Genomic DNA, 17341 nt, shown 5'->3' on the forward strand with positions numbered 1-17341 from the left:
TTAAATAAATTAAACACAAGAAAAGACTGAGGTAGTTTGGCAGTTCTGTTTCGTAATTGAAAAACTAGAGAGGTAATAGTCCGAGTAAACATTCATTTATGTGGAGTTTTGAAGTCTGTGGTTGCTCAGATGAGCAACCAGTGGACATGATGGGAGTTAGAGGAAGGAGCAGTAGATCTGGTGAGGTGGCAAAGATATTTTCAACTTCACATTTGCAGAGTGATGCTAGTTTCTGCCTGCAGCGATGCCCGAAAGCCACAGCAGCTAGTGTGGTGCCTGCCAGCTCTCATGGCTCACAGCTTGGAGAAGGCAATAGGAGTGTCCTTATCTGGGCACACTAGTATGTCTGGGCTGAAAGGAGCAAGTGGGTTCTCGTGCTCCTGCCTTCAGAGGATGCTGCCCAGAGCATCTGGTGTTATAAGAACATGTGAAAGCAGGTGTCTGGAAAGGTAGGTGTAGCTTAAGGAGAAAACCAAGTCAGATCCTCTTCTCCTACAGCAGTACCAGGAAAGAGAGCGCTCATTTGGCAATTTTACTGTGTTTTACTTTACTCAGCCTTGTAATAACAGATCCTGGTTCCTTGCATTTGAACTGCTTTTATTGCATTGAGTATAACTAGTTTTTGTAAGCAGGTGATTACAGTAATCTTGGTAAACTCTACCTTTTGTCACCATCACACACAATACTAGTTCGATGCTGAACGTCTCTGTGAATTTCCCATTTCCAATTTCCCAGTTTCCAATTTCTGTAGGTAAAGAGCATAGATAACCACATGGCCCTTTGATCATGTATTGGATTTGATTGTAAATGCAGGTAGGGTTGCCTACGGGGTCCTTTGCAACCTGTCATAGAAAGCTGGGCTGTATCCATCTCCTCTATTTATCAAACACAGAGCATCATGCTGGACAAAGCAATGTACCTGGCCACCTGGGAATGTTCTCTTGGCCTTTTAGATGGTTGGTTTGGTGATTCAATGTGATTAAATTTCTGTATCTTTTGAGTTATTTTCCCTCAGATAAGAAATGAACTTTAGACCCATGTGTGTTCTGGAGACTTTTCCTCTTTCCCCCTATTGTGATCTGGGATTGAGCATGTAAGGAAAACAGTGAGACCAGGGGGAATGAAGGCATGTTTTTTTTATTTTCACTTTTAATTTTATTTTCTTTTTCCACAGGGTAGGTCTGTTTCTTTAACAACCTTCTACCGAACGGCAAGAAACATCATGAACATGTGCTTCACGAAGGAGCCTACAGTAGCTGAAGTAGAGGTGAGGCCAACACAAGGAATGGTAAAAGCTTTTGTTTCAGAGGATTGAATATGGATATTCAGTATAGTTGATGTTCAGGCATTACCCTAAGTAGTTTAAGGCTGTCTAGAGTGGGAGAAAAATAAATGGTCAGATAGACGTGGTACTGATTCTTCCTTTTAAAATTTGTTGACATTTTTAATAAAGATGTTGAACTGAGGGAGAAAAAGAAGTCTTGATCTGTCATGTGCTGAAGCACAGAAGCCAAGAGGATCTAAATTCTGTCTTCCCAATTCATTGTTACTTTTAAGTATTTATATTCTTATTTTTAAGTAGCTTTTGATGTTGAATTACGTTGAGGTCATGAAAGCCCTGTAAATGTCTGTGTTTTATATTTTAATGAGGTACCTTGTTCAGTGAATTAAAAATGTATTGCCGCTTTCTCTTACCACAGCAAGAATATTGGCGGATAGTGGAACAGAAAGATTGCCACGTAGCAGTGCATTGTGGAAAAGTAGATACCAACACTCACGGGAGCGGCTTTCCCGTGGGAAAATCTGAACCATTTTCAAGGTAAGATCACCAAATCCACCCACTTTGTCAACTCGTGCCAGCTGCCCCGTTGTGAGCAGAGGTGGGAGCGCAGGGCTGGCAGGGCAGCTTGGCACTGGGGACGTTGGCACCAGGAACGTGCACTGACGTGTGTCTGCCTCTGTGTTGCCCCTCGAACAGGCATGGGTGGAACCTCACAGTCCTTCCTAATAATACAGGATCCATCCTGCGACATCTTGGTGCTGTGCCTGGTAAGCAAGTCGCTCTTCTATGCTTCCCACAGGCGTGAGCGTCCTCTAAATGTGCTGGTGTAGTCACCAAAGCCTTCTCCCTCTTTCCGGCCCTGGTTTGCTGGCTGGCTGGGTAGACTCGCCGTTGTATGTAGCAGGTGGTATTTAAAGGAATGAAGGCAGGTGTGCAGATTAAGAATTAATTACTAGTTGACACTGTATACCTGGGAGGAACCGGTTGTGCTTGCAGTTTCCCTTTCTGTTGTTGCCAGCACATCAATGTTCTTTGTGTCAGTGATGAAGGACAGAGCCTTGCAACTTCCTCACATGCAAACCTAGGCTGTAGCACTAAGCAAAGCATCACAGAAGTGTCCTGAGTGACTTGTCATAAGTGCTCCAGCTGCATATATGCCATTGTGATTTACTGGTAGAAATGTTAGTTGAAAGCAAAATTCAGTCACCTGTGCAGGTGTTGAGCCTGAACACACCAGCTGGGAAACAGGATACTCATTGACAAGTACACATAAACTTAACATGAGGCAACCTCCTCTGATCAACGACATTGAGCTTGAATTATGGGTATTTGTAAATATTTTTTACAGCTATTAGAAAACAAATATGTTCAAGGGCGCTGTCAGTGGCTGGTAGATATTTTGTTAGTGGAAAATGCTGAATTTGTTAAATTATTCTTTGTGAATTATTCACTCTGGTAGGAAGACTTAAAATTTGAGTCTGCTCGCCGATAGAACAAGATTTTCCACTGAAATACACTCTCAAACTGTGTTTTAATTAGAAACTGCAGTTACTCAAAACTCATTTTCAGTCTCTTTGTTTTAGGAGTGACAATTCCTTGGCTAAATATTGGCATGGTCTTTTCTACCTCATGCTGGTCTCGAGACCAAAATCACCTTCCATACATTGACTACTTACACACTGGTGCTGATTGCATTTGGTAGGTATTCCTGAGTTTTGTTTTCTTTGTGTTCACTGCAGTGACTGTCTGTAGGCTGGTGTCATCATCACCTTTTGCATGAATGAATCTCACCTAGAAGGTCCAGTGTGTGTGATTACAGATTTCATAGAAAAACATGGTATAAACTGAAGTGATGAAACACAAGCTCCTGGAAGAAAAGTTTCACTTTATCTTCCATGCTGTATCCTGAAATATTTATCAATGAACTGTTTCTGCTTGACACAGGGTTTAGTCTATGGATAGTTTTCATGACGTGGAAGGCAAATGACAGCTAGCCAAGGTAGGCTTCCCTTAGGCTGACAAAGAGACACTTGTCAAGCTAGCTCCATATTGTCACTTGTAAAATGGTTGAATCCATGCTGTGACTAAATAGGCACCGCTTTCTTATTTTATGCAAAATATCTTGAACTCTGTATCTACCAGGTCCCTAGTATTTTCTATTACATTAAATTTTTTCATTATCATATGATAATAATTTTTAATATGATTACACACATCATTCTAACATCTTAATGTGGACATCACCAGTTAGCTGCTAGCTACGTTTCATATTTTGTAGACACTTCCATGCAAATAGACTTAACACTTGGCTTATAAATGCTTTTGAAATGGTGAATCTTTCCTGAATACAGTGTAGTAGTATGTATTGTGGAATAATTACTGGAGGTAACTTAGAAATCCAAAAACAGCCTTGTTCACACACTAGGGAAAGGTATAATGTTGAAGAAGAGACCGGGGAGAATGCAACTGGTATGCGAAGAATCCTCTCCAAGGTTGTCTCCTGGAGAGCCTGGTCTGCATATCAATACAGGGGATGATGAATGAGATTGCAGTGGAAGTACAAGTGATGGAGGGGTTAGAGGAAGCAGGTTGCTGCTGGCCTGTTATGTGCCTTTCCAAGACGTTCCTTTGGTATTGGTGTTATAACCCAAGAGGATCCATCAGTGAGAACAATGAATGATAAGCAGTGTAACTGTATTTCTTGACCAGAGAAAATGCAATAAATGGAGAAGAAAAGTTATTTAAATGGTGCCCCATGCAAAGTTGAGAAGGAGGTTCCCTTTCAGCAGTTCCTCTCTGGAACTTTGAATTATGGAAGCTGTTGGCTCTTTGTTCAGTGTGACAGGAGAAGGCATGCAGAGACCCCTTTGCATCTAGAAGTCCCCGTGGTGGCAGTGGCAGTGTCAACTGCTCTTCATTCACGCACGAAGTGTGTACTTTGACCATTACCTTTAACTCCCTGCTGCTGATGTCAGGGGTGCTGACCCAGCTGTCATTGGGAAAGCACATGGCCCAGAAACAAGGTTTTGAAATCTTGGAGGAAAGCATTAAAGCAGGAGCTTCTCTCTGTAAATGTTTTAAGTTGAAGAAATGTTTTGTATTTGATCATACCAAGAGGTAAAGGTAAACACTGGATTATGCTGCAGACCTGGATTTGTGTCACTTTCTGTCATGGGCATTTCATGGCTCCTTTCTCTCTTCTGTGAATCAGAAATCTGTAATCCTTTATAATAATATACTATCAGGACAAATTGCTGAGCAAGCTACATTGTCCTCAACATTAGGTGACTCTTTCTCTGTATGACATTCATCTAGTCTTAAATGACTAAATTCCAAACAGAAGGTGTTCAAGAATCCCCTAATTAAGTTTTGAGGCCACTGTTCATATTGTGCATGTCAAAACGTGCCTTTTGGGATTGAAAAGGCTTGAATGCAGCCAGCCAAAGGTTTAAGAAAGGCTACTGTTTCTGGTTTTTTCCAAACCAAGAGGAATAAAAGCAGAGATGCCATTTGCTTTTTCTTGATGGGTTGACTTATGAGTACATAGCTTCAGGTGTACTTGTGATGATTACCTTGGTGAAACGTGGATAGCAAGCAGGAATAACTCATAAGAAGGAAGAAGCAAAACACTTTTGTCTGTAAAAGCTGTTCTTCAGCAAGGCTGCCAGGCTGAAGTATCAGGCTAGTATTCATTATTAATGCATTACATCTTCTAATATCGCAATAAAGTACCCAACTTTATTGAGGAAAAGATGAATTTAATAACTCTAGGTCTGGCATAATATCTGGAGTAGCCCTGACAACATTGCTTTCAGTGGCTGCTTCCGTGGTAACAAAGCAGGCCACTGAGCAGCAAAGCTCTCCTCGGTCTCGCAAAGTCCACCCAGCATCCAGAAACCAGGACAGATGCCTGTGGTGCTAAGAAGTCAGTGGTGCTTCATGTACCTGCAGATTGCTCAGGTCAGTGTCTAATCTCTCAGGTTTTACCTTCAGAAAAGTAAACAGGGGAGAACTCAGTTTTCATGCAGGGCAGAGGTCCGTGACCTCACTTTTTTATTCTGGAGGGATCCTCAGTGCCCATTAAAAGAGAGAAGAAAATCTTGTTCTACCCAAGACACTCAGAAGTCTGTGCTGGCTGCTCACTTGCCATTTTTATAGGTACAAGAAGAATTGTGAGTGAGTAAAATCACAGCAAATGCTACAGTTGCAAAGGATCTCCATTCCCCTCAGTCCTGCCAGCAGTCAGATAGTCCTGTGCACTTCTGTGCTGCCCCTCCTCTTCACACGTCCTTCCTCTGCTTTTTCCTGGACCCATCTCGTGAGGGAGTGCATGCCTGAATCTTTCAGCTGTTCCAGCTATATTTTTTGACTCTAAAGGGAAAAAAAAGAGTGGGCTCTGCTGTGTTCTGGGTTTGAATTTAAAATATTTTCATCACCATGTAAAATCTGTTATTCTAGCGTAACTAGAGCAGTACGTTACGTGCATGCAGCTGTTCTGCAGCTGTCACTGTTAGCAGCACAGGTACTGCAAAGTATTTGATACACAGCATGCATTTAAAATTGCTATTGGGACTTAATCCTGATGAAGTTCTTCCACTTCACCTCTCTATAACCCTAGGATTTCTTAGCAAGGTCCTAATCATTGTCAATATATATGTAAGGAGTCAGTCTATGTACACCTGGGCACCTTATGGTGGCTACAGTTAGCTGTATGAGTAGATACTGTCATCTCCTCTGGCTCTCAGCTTGAAGATCAACAAAGACAAATCAAAGTCATCATCAGTACAGTGAACAGTAACGAGATGTTCAAATCATAGGAAGTACAGCCTCCTACACACTCGTCAAGTAGGATAACTGTATGATGCATATGGAGTTAATAATAGTGCATGTTATAAGCAAATATCCTGACAAGGTCTGTAAGGCCAGCAGAACGCTTTATCAAATGGAGAGACTGGATGAATGACAAGAAAAAACTGCACCCTGTCCCCAAAATCTTTTCAGATTCATTCTCTTCTCTTGTTGCCAAGTTTGGAAAAATGGCTCTGTGTGTGTGTGTGTGCATGTGCAGATGGGCTCCAGGATGAGATCTCTTTGCTTAAAGTGAATGGAGAATAAGTAATGATAAATCTGGGGATGTTTTTTATTTACCTGAGCATAACAAATCCAAATAAAGTAACATCACAGATCAAGCCTAGCGTGGCAGCAACTCAAGGCAGGTTTGGGAAGCCCAGGATTTGCACTGTGTTTCCCACCAAGCTGCACTGCTCAGTTCACAGTTGTCAGGTACCAACTACCACATCTTGGGAACAGGTATCTCCTGGGTAGACATCAACCGTTACCCTTCTGGCAGGGTGTAAGCAAGAGTAGCAGCAGATTGTCACCACGTCCACCTCCCTGCATCCAGCAGAATAGCAGTTCTCTGGATGTGTGAAGCGAAGACCTGAGACTCCTACATTATTTCTTGTCACTTCTGCATAGGGAGCACTGCTGGCAGTGAGCACAGAGGGGACAACTGCTTCCTTGGCTTCTAAAAGAGAGCAGGATGTGCAACTCGGGGCATATAACCAACAGAGTTTTCAATCTCTCTTGCTGCTTCAGCTGCTCTTAGTCAGGTCTTTCTTTTGTTGCAAGGATTTGGGATGAATTGAAGGAATTGATGTGGGATTTGTTTAGTAAGCAAGGCAAGAAGGTCTTTGGCTACTTTGTGTACCAACAGTAAAAGGTGATTTGTGGTTTCTTGGTTGTTATGAACAGAAAACATTATTAAATAGCAGGATCCTTTGGTTCATGCACAGGTAATAAATACAACCACTTATGAGAAAGATGACACTACATATATTGGTGCTTATGGGATACAGACTTCTGTCCATAAGTAGCTGTTCCAGTGCTATTCAAATGCACATCATGCTGTTGCTGATTTTTCTTCTCTGATTCTGCAGAGCACTGAGTATTCACATTTCTGATCTGGGGATTGTGTGTCCTTTGGCATCTAGTGAACAACATCAGACTAAGTCTAAACAAACAACTTTCCATGAATCCTCAGTGTTTTACCAAAAAAGAACTGTGTGGGAAAACCTGTGTTTAATTTCTTTCTTTTAATCAATGGCCTAGTCTGAATTGCCTCTTCCTGTGTAGCTGTGGACCATTATTTACTCCACAGTAAATCTTTTTCTTTTCCTTTGACAAAACAACAGGTATTGCATTCCTAAGAACAAACTTGATGATGTGGTACATACCCTGCTGCAAGCCAATGGCACTCCAGGGCTGGAAATGCTTGAAAGTAACGTCATGGTAAGTTAACACTGGGAGAGGTATTCATTCCCATCTGAGAACCCGAGGCTAATCAGAAAGCTGGTTGGTTGGGGGGTTTATTTTGTTTTTGTCTTACACTACAAAGGTGCAGAAGCTGTTGTTAAAATCTGTCTGCTTTCTGCCTGCAGTGTTTACCCACATGGCATTTATCTAACAAGGCTCACACGTTAAAATGTTGAAATAAAAATAAAAGTGACAGTGCCATCAATGTCCATTTTTAATACTGTCTGTAATATATTTAACCTCACAAAGGGAGTGGTTTGTAATCAGTTCATCTGCCATGATTGACATATCATGGGTATGAGAAGCCTAATGCTTCAATGGATTTAAAAATATCTTTGGCTCCCTTGATTATTTTATGGATAACAATTTTCCATTTAGTGCATTTAAGTAGAAATTTGGGAGCCCACAACAAAAACAACTCCCTCAGCTGTCCACGTTGCCATCTCCAACAGGAGTGTTGTAGCAAGGTGGATACAACACCAAGTCTGATCTAGATGGAGGACTGAGTGGTCTGCCTTACGTTCTGTAGCAGTAGATAGCATTGTTTTGAGGCTTTGTGTTTGAGATTGTTTGGCAAGTGAATGTTTAAACGGTTGGTTTCAAAAGAGCCACTTCTATAATTCTCACTCCAAACACTCAGCTGCAGCATGTGCAGGAGAGAGAAAGTGAACAGAGCTGGGCTGTTGGCAGAGCACAGCTCTTCTCCCCACGTAGCGTGTGGCAATACCCACCCAGAGATCTAACTGTGAGAGAAAGTTCTGATGTATTTTTTTTTTCTTCCCTTTTTTTTTTTTTTTTTTATTTCTTTTGCTTTTCTGTCTTTCTAGATCTCCCCAGAAATCTTGTGTAAGGAGGGGATCAGGGTGCACCGTACTGTACAGCAGAGCGGGCAGTTTGTTGTCTGTTTTCCTGGATCCTTTGTGTCTAAAGTGTGTTGTGGCTATAGTGTTTCTGAAACAGTACACTTTGCTACCACCCAGTGGACAAGTATGGGTTTTAAAACAGCCAAGGTAAGTTAAGAAAAGGAGTTAAAATGGATTCACGGCCCTGCCGAATCTAAAACGACAGCAAACCAGACATTCCAGGACTGATAGCGTTGTGAGACTAGTACAACTACATCTATTTTTGTGGCATTTTAAATTAAAAAAGGAAAAAAAAAGTTCTGCAAGGCATAAGATGATCCAGCGTTTTCAGAAAAGCAACTGAGGTAATAATTGATAGCTAAAAACTTCTGTGTATTTGAAAAAATTCAGAAGGTTGTTATGCCTGCAGACCACTTTGCAAGGAAGCTTTTCAAAAATCCCATCAGAGCTACTGATAATATATTGTATTACACTTACTAATTTTTTTTAAGTGATGTTTTCTAGAACCATTAGAATCTCAGGTGCAAATATCTGAATAACTGTGCTTCTTAGCTCCTACGATAGGCAGAGTTAGTTAATACTCACAGCTGTATTGCTTGTCTTTCTCTGCCCTTTCATTCAGGAAAAGCTGTTGATCAGGGCAATTTCAATTTTAATCCTCTTGAAAGTGGTCAGGTTCACTGACCAGCCCATCCGATACTAAGCTGTAAATAAACCAGACTTCCCATTCCCTTTTCACATGACCGAGGCAGGTTGTCTGCAGACACAAACTGGTGAATTGCCCAATCATTACGATTTTGGCTGCATTTCTCTGTTCTTGGACAAAGAATGTATGTCACTAATTGTGTTCCCGACCTCCTCAAATACACTATGGGTTACAGATGCTATTTTGGTAGTGTTTTATAGCTAAGCCACTAGTAAATTATCATTTACAGCTTCAGACCAAGTCGTTAGTAGGTAATTAAATGTAATACATCCACAGTTAGGTTTTAGTTCTTTAGGGTTAATGGAATTCTTCCAGCCTGGTTATACAAACTGTATATTAACTTAGTTTGAAATAAAAGGTTATTTTATTACAGATTTATTCTGGGGGAAGGTGGGAATTGTATATGTGTGTAGGTAAGGAATGAGAAACCTGAGCTAACCTTTTCTGTCTGGAGGTACACAATGATATTAACTTCATATACTGTATTTATTGCTCTACCGAACATTTGTTTGATATTGTGAAAATGTCACTCCTGTAAGAGACAGAAATCACTATGCAGCAATTAAAAAGCTCTTCTTGGTGCCTCAAATTCTGAAAAACAGTTTGTTTTGATTAATTTTTAAGAGCTTTGCACTGGGTAAATATAAGCTGATTGAAAATCCAGCAGATTCCAATCTATGATAACCTACCTTGGAAACTGAAGTCACAGCTCTCACAAACTTTACAAGAACCACAGATACGGGTTTATATCCAAATAACTCTGGAAACACCCACTGCATTGTTCTTTTCCTTCTTTTGTTTTTTTTTTCCTTCCTCCTCTTACTTTTTCAAACTCTCCTTGTTTTTAACTCCCTTAAATTTTGGAAATTCTTCCTTGGTTCCTTCACGTTGCCATTTTCAAAGGCTGGCCGGGATTGTGCTTTTCAAAGGTTGTGAGATGTTCCGTGTAACAAGCAAGATTTCCCTTTTGGACTGTTAATGAATTCTCTGACAAACAACTGTACCCTCCTGTCTGTCCGTTCTCGACAGCAATATTGACAGTTCTCAGCTGTTTGATACACTAACTTTGTTTTCATTCTGTGGTACTGTGACCTGAGATTTTTTTTATAGTGTCTCTCTTTATATTACTAAACAATGTTGTTTCATATCTGTATTGAATCTCTCTCAATCTCCTTTAATATATGGAAAAATGAAATTCTGCATCTGAAACTGCATTGATTTCAGTTTATAAGGAATTGGCTTAATGGTTGGAATAAAAGAGTTTGTATAAAGCCTGTGTAAAGGGACAGACAGGTTTCACTTAAACCATACATGGAACCAGACTGCTGGCTTTTAAACAAAACACTTTTAAGAGCTCTCAAAATTTTAAACTAAGGATGAGGAGAAGGTTTACAGGTGTGGTGGAAGAGTTTGTGTTTGGAATGGCAAAGGGCAGAGGCAGTAAAACTCATTTAGGAAACAGGAAAACAGAATATTGGACTAAATTAATGTACTGTGGTCTAGAGGTTTGGAAATAAGAAGGAATGTTTGGTTTTAAAGGAGGGCTTTTGGTGGTCTAGGGCCTACCAGAAACTTGGTAGAAAGAAGAGACTTGGCCAGTACTGTAATACGAGAGGAAGAAGTACATAGGGCAGATGGAGCTAGACATCCAGTTGGAGCAGCACTGCTGCACACAGAAGAGACCCGATGGTCACATAAGCCAGGTGTAACTGTCACCTGTGACAGAATCCCTGTGCACTGATCTTCCCATCCTAAATAGGAAAAGCTGGGTATTAGGCTCCTGACTGTCCAGCTGAGATGTTGCCATGGGCTTTATATGTATCCCCCCCAAGTTTTAGTCTGGGTGAGGAACGTGCCTTTAAAACACCACACAGTTACCATTCCTTGGCTCCTGTCACAGGGCTCTCTTAGCCTGAGCAGACTGGGTTGCTTTCAGATGAAACCAAATGGGAAGAGGGTCTCCAGAAATAACACTGGTGGTGGCCACAGGACCAGGCTAGACTGCTCTGAAGTAAACCTCCCGTGGGTGCTTGGGTCCTCAGCATCAGCTGTATCACTGCACACCCACTCCTGCTTCACCGCACGGGATGGTGTGTAGACGTAGCCCGTGTTCCGCCGAAGGAGACGAGAACGGCTGCGAGGACAGGACATAGGATGATAATAGGACAAGGTGGTCTCCTCCCCCTAGCTAGGATTGTGGTTATGTTGGTGTTTCATGCCAGAACTGAAGTATCTTCAAGGGGCAGCTAGTCAGGAAATCCACACACGAAGAAACTCTTGTCTGGCTTCTCAGCAGTGGTGGAGCCCCGTTCCAAACGTCACTATCACGTGGCTGCGCTGTGATGGTGACCTGGGATTAAGAACCTTGAAAGAGCAGTAAACCACAAAATATCCACTGTTGTGGTGTTTCGTTTCAAAAGACAGGCTCACATAATGCCAAGGAGGCTTGTTAAACTGGGAATGCAGAAAGAAGGGTGAAGCGTTTGCCTGCAGCATAGAAATTGTTTAAAGATGCCGTGTTTGTTAGAGGCTCACAACACATGCACATCGCCTAGCAAAAAAAACCCAACAACATTCAAAAGGCAAAGCCCCACTAACCTTGGCGTGGCTAAACACCGGGAGAAGGGAGTCTGCTTGAAATGAGACCAAAAAAATCCCTTTTGTGTCCCAAAGATGAAACTGCAGATAAAAGAGCCACTCTAGCAAGATGCGTGTAAATGCACCCAAATGCAGACCAGAAAGAGATTTCAAAGGACAACTTGCTAAAGGCCAAGAGAAAAAATAAACGTAGAGAAGAATGAGACCGAGGCAATCAACATGGCTTTTGCAATGAGGTCATGGTCCCCAGGCCTTGAAACTTTTGGAAGGATATATGGCCAAAGAGATCCAGTTGACAGAGTCTGTGAGCATTTCTGGAAGGTTCCTCAGAAAAGGCTCTTAAAGAAATTAACCTGCCATGGGTTGAGGGGGAAAGTCCACGCACCAAAAAAATAACTGATTGAAAGAGAAGCAGAGGATGGGAACAAATGGTCAGTTTTCATCAAGGAGGGAGGTCTCTTCCCACGTTCCTCGGGCATTTGTACTAAGACCTGTACAGTTCAGTCTATCCATAAACAGACTAGAAAGGAAGTGAATAGTAAAACTAATCCTTTATACTGAGAATATTCGTGGTAATGGCAGCAAAAATTAAAGCGATGGGGAGTTACAGAAAGATTCCATGATACTGAGTCATCTGAGTGAGAAAATAGGTTGATAAATTTTAAATGACTCAGGAGTGAAAAATAATCCTAAATTGACAGCCACAGCAATGTTTTCTGGTGAGCTCTTGCTACTGAGGAAAGAGGTCGTTGGATTCCTATGGAGCTGCCAGCCTCCGGAGAGGTTTAAAAAAACCCCATCTTGAATGTTAGGAATTGTGAGGAGAGAAGAGAGGACAAAGCAGAAACATCGCCGTGGCACTTGGTGTGGCCATGGCTTGAATACTTGAGCAATTCCAAGTCCCTAATTGCAAAAGGAATATAGAGGAACTAGAAAAAGCACAGCAGAGATTGATGATTAAAGGTAGGAATTAGCCTCTGCATTAAGAAGACTACTCAGCCTGGAAAATTAATGCCTGAGAGACATAGACAAGAGTAAGATGGGATCACAAGTGGCAGGGTGATGATAATTATAATATGAATGTTCACTGTCTCTCATAACACTGCGAAACGTGTCATTAAAAGAAATGCTTAGGCACTAGGTCAAAAGCAAACAAAAGTCTGGTTTAAAATACTTATCCATGTATTTCAGTACCGTATGAAAGAGAAAACAGTTCATGGATTCAGAAATCCAGATACATGCACAGATCCAGTGCCTTGGGCTAAACGCAGCACAGACCCGGCAGGGGCTCGGGAGGTCCCAGAGCTGCCAGAAGCAGGAGCCCACCACGTCCCTCGCTCTTCCTCTATTTACCCGCTGTGGCCTCCCACCCTGGCTGCCCATGCGGGCTTTTCACCTGCCCTGGAGGGGCTGTTCTCACCCAGCCTCGGACAAAACACAAAGCAAATCTGATGTGCAACAAAACTCCTCGTACCACTCCTAGAAGTGCAGCTGTTCTGACCCCAGGCGGGCTCTAGCATCCTCTTCTGAAGAACAGTTTTCTTACCCGTGACCCTCTTTCGAACACTTTTTGGTCAGCAAGGGTTACTAATCCATTTCAAGATATATGTATATATTAGTTATCACTTCAATACATGCAATTCATGCTATTAAAAGTGATGAATTTTATGATACATTGGTTCTGATAAAAGAAATACCAAAAACATATAATTAGGGTTACAAAACAGGGTGGGGAAAAAAAAAAAAGGTGGTTAAAAATGAACCTTCATTTTTGTGCCAAGTAGGTGTTTGGTGGGCTTAACTCGTAAGCAACATTGCACCTTCACATTACCCTCCGGTGTCGGCATCAGTTGAAAACTCTCTGACTAAAACAAAACATATCTCTTCAGAGACACTGGGAAAACTCTAGACTTTTCCCAACTGCACAGTAAATCGAGGAATTTGCCTACATAAGAATTATCAAAAGGGTTTAAGCAACCAAAATCAGTCAGTTTGCATTGACCGGAATGCAAGGACAGAGAGGAACTGGTAACAGGCCAAACTGAGCACAACTGAGACCCCCTCTTCTGCCCGTTGTCTCTTTTCCCTGACATCTGCCTGTTTTGCTAGTTGTGGTCTTTTTGACCTCTTAAAAGATGCAGAATAGCAGCAGTCCTGGGCTCCAAGCAGGTCGGGAGACTGGATCTTCCTGGATGGGTGCGTGTGCCAATAGTGTGTTAGGGAGCTGAAGCGATTGGGTCACTCCTCTTGACCCCCACAGGAAAAATGAATGTTTAGGGAGAGAATTTTGAGTGTTTATTGATTCCTCCACTTCCATGAACTGCATCCTAATCTATGCCTGGGCAGCCTTCTTTTTCTTTTTCTCATTTTTTTGACATCTCTCCTGTCCTTCTCTTTTTCCACTGATGAAGTTTAATTTACTTTTTTGAAACCAGGGTATACCTGAAATGTGGTGACATTGGAGGATTTGCTTTTTGCTTCAGTCTCTTTGTATATACAGACTTTGCCTGTCTTTTCTCTGCCTTAAATTTCACAGTAAAGCATATTAAGAAAAGTTAATGTACAGAGTGATTCCTTAGCACATGTGGCATCACACATTGCAGATACTTTTTTGCTCTCTAGTGGTGGAGAACAAAATGTTCCCTAGAACAGGCACTAGGTATTTATTCTCTAAGGAAGCAGTTGATTGTGACTGGTAGTGTGCGCTGGATTAGGTTTTCAAGTTTTGTTTTTTTTCTATGGCATTGGTTCACCTAAAGCATGTGCAGAAAATCTTATTTATAAAATAAGATTTTTATCTTATTTTATAAATAAATAAATTTTATCTTTATCTTCCTTTCAATAGGAAGACCTAATTCAGCAAAGCACTTGGGCACCTGGCTTTCCACTGAAAGAACTGATTTAAAATCAGCATTTATTTCCGTGTGAAGTTAAGTGCTGGATGGAAGTTAGGAACATAAATACTTTAATTTGGACTAAGGAAAGCTCTTACTTTTGGTTGGTGTAAAAGGCTACTTTTTGCTAAATGGAATTAATTTTTCATAACTTTTTATTTTCAAATTTGCTTAAGAACTAATTTGGCAATTTCCTGTCCCAGGAAATGAAGAGACGACGTATAGCCAAACCATTTTCAATGGAAAAGTTGCTTTATCAGATTGCAACAGCAGAAGCAAAAAAGGAAAACGGACCGACTCTGAGTACAATATCGTCACTTCTTGGAGAGCTCAGGTAACGAATTGGGGGCCTGTTGTACCTGTTTTGTTTTCATTGACAGACTCCAGAGGTGGATGTCGTAAGTAACCGTTTCAGACGCGTCTTTCACCCACTTAACCAAGCAAAAGCCCAGCAAACGTACTTGAAGACAGCCACATGTGGAAGAAGCAGTTTCCTTGGCTGTATCCGCTGTGAGAGTGCCCATGGTTAGGATGTCTTACTCTTTAAGAATTCCCTACTTTGGGCACCATCAAAGACTTAAAACGACAGTTTGCTTTGGGTTTTTCTTTTGTTGATTCTTGGTGCTGAGAGTCAAGACTTCCTGATGCGTTTAGGTGAGCTACATGGTGCCAAGTGGTTAAATACCTGTCTTCAGTTCTTCAGCTTCTTGGCATCAGTAGCCACAGTCAGTCCGTGCCTGGAATGGGTTTTGCACCAGGAACCCTTGTCTTCAGCATCAAGATTGTTATACTACAGTTGTAGAAAGTACTTTGAATACAGAAAGTTGTCTTGATTTAAACCACTCAATAAGTGAACAGTTTATGCAAGGCTGCTGATGCATCTTGCATTAGAATTTTAATTTTAAAGAAAAAAAATCTTCACAGTCCTTTTTCTCTCCAGTGTTAAGGAAGCATGTTTAGGGTTTCTCTTAAGATAGGTAAAAAAAAAAAAAAGAGAAAATAAAATGTTGCCTGGCTTCCTGTGTAATGATCTTCTCTTTTGTTCCCTACCATGTAGTTGCTACCTATCTTTCAACTTTGTGACAACTGGTACTCGAGATGTCAAGAAAGTTTTGATGAATGGAATCTACAAACTGTATTTAACTAACTAGCATGTTCATTTGGAAAATTTCCAGTGAGACATTGAAGGGGAAAACAACCCATGTGTTGTTTTTAGTGTTCAGAAAGAAATGCAAAGAGGTGTGCTGACTGCTTTACCTGCACCTGGTTCCCCTGTGGGAATAATCACTTCCAAGTGCACTTTTTTTTTTTTTTTTTTCCTTGAAGAGGAAAAGTCTGCAACAGAAATGTTGGTGCTGTTAGACCATCACATCGACCTCTATCAGAGTGGTTCTCAAACTTGTTCTTATGCTTAGGTTGGAATTCTTTGGAGGATATCGGTCCTTCCTGTGGCTGCTTATGTAAAACAAAATCCCAAACAACAAAACCTGAAAAAAAAGCCAACCTGGAAAGTGGAATATTGTACCATATTATTTTTTCCTTTGTTTTGTTTTGCTTGTTTGTTTTGGGTGTTTTGCTGCCTCCTCTTCTGATCTGCCTTGGTTGCTCAGTTTGCCCATGCCGTTTGCTTAGCTTGGCTCTCCACCCGTCTTCAGCTGTGTTGGGTGGTGAGCTGTTGTATCCTCCCCTTCCATCTGCTCAGCTCATTCCACACTTGCTGTCTTCCACTCAGCTCCAACCCAAATTGCTCTCCTCATGCTGTGTAGTTCAGCATAGGAACTATTGTCCACCTTGCTGATGCTGTATGTGAAGGGCAGCCAGAGGGCTTAGTCTTTACTCTTAATAGACATCTCCTCCCTTTTTCCCCCGAGTGTACAGCAAGATCTTCGTATTTTGGCACTATCACTTGCCCTGCTCCCCCTTTCCTGCCTTGAAGCACATCACAGCAGGTCCTTGGTCCATCTCTGCCTCCTGATGAAGGTGGCTATGTTACTCCTGACAGCAGCGGCTTCTCACCTCAAGGTGGCTTTTGGCAACTTCAGGAATGACAGTCACGTTAGCCACATCTCCCGACTCTCCACATGACCCCGAGCAACCATCGACTTCCAGGAAGTACTCGGCAGTCCCCAGTTCTCTGTGGAGCAGTTTGAGAACCACTGGCTTGATACAGTGGTCACTGTTAAAATCCGGAGATAGCTTTTGCACATAGGCAGCGTTCCCGTGGTGCTGGCTGCCTCTCCCCATGCACAGGGAATGGCACCAACCTCCAGCAGCACTCAGGGGCTTTGCTGTGTGGAGCTCAGGTGTCAGTGTTGACGGTGGTAAAAGGGTGATGGCTGATACATGGCTTTGTGGCGGTATGAGGTGATGCCAGTGTCTAATTGCAGCCAATGTTCACAGGGACACGGAGCTGAGGCAGCGGCGACAGCTTTACGAGGCAGGTCTCCATTCTTCAGCGCGCTACGGCAGCCACGACAGCAGCAGCACGGGGATGGATGGAAAGAAAAAGCCTCGAAAGTGGTTGCAGTTAGAAACGTCGGAGAGGAGATGTCAGATTTGTCAGCACCTGTGCTATCTTTCCATGGTGAGTAACATCCTTTGCTGTCGCTGGGGTCCTGTCCCCACCGTGTTCTCATGTACTGCCACCGACTCCAGACATTGGAGAGGCAGCGCGTGACTCCAG

General features: G+C 42.1%; 1 protein-coding gene across 1 annotated transcript in view; it reads left to right on the forward strand.

Moving 5' to 3' along the window:
* JARID2 (jumonji and AT-rich interaction domain containing 2) overlaps positions 1 to 17341 on the forward strand; it is a 68304-nt gene that overhangs the window by 45731 nt on the left and 5232 nt on the right. Inside the window, exons 6-13 of the mRNA XM_010167149.2 lie at positions 1175 to 1267; positions 1701 to 1819; positions 1979 to 2049; positions 2866 to 2980; positions 7477 to 7573; positions 8425 to 8607; positions 14862 to 14992; positions 17059 to 17242. Coding sequence (XP_010165451.1) covers positions 1175 to 1267; positions 1701 to 1819; positions 1979 to 2049; positions 2866 to 2980; positions 7477 to 7573; positions 8425 to 8607; positions 14862 to 14992; positions 17059 to 17242 — 993 coding nt within the window. The remainder of the gene's footprint in view (positions 1 to 1174; positions 1268 to 1700; positions 1820 to 1978; positions 2050 to 2865; positions 2981 to 7476; positions 7574 to 8424; positions 8608 to 14861; positions 14993 to 17058; positions 17243 to 17341) is intronic.

This window comes from Antrostomus carolinensis, unplaced genomic scaffold (genome assembly GCF_000700745.2).
Source record: "Antrostomus carolinensis isolate BGI_N321 unplaced genomic scaffold, ASM70074v2 scaffold9484, whole genome shotgun sequence".
Classification (NCBI taxonomy): Eukaryota; Metazoa; Chordata; class Aves; order Caprimulgiformes; family Caprimulgidae; genus Antrostomus; species Antrostomus carolinensis.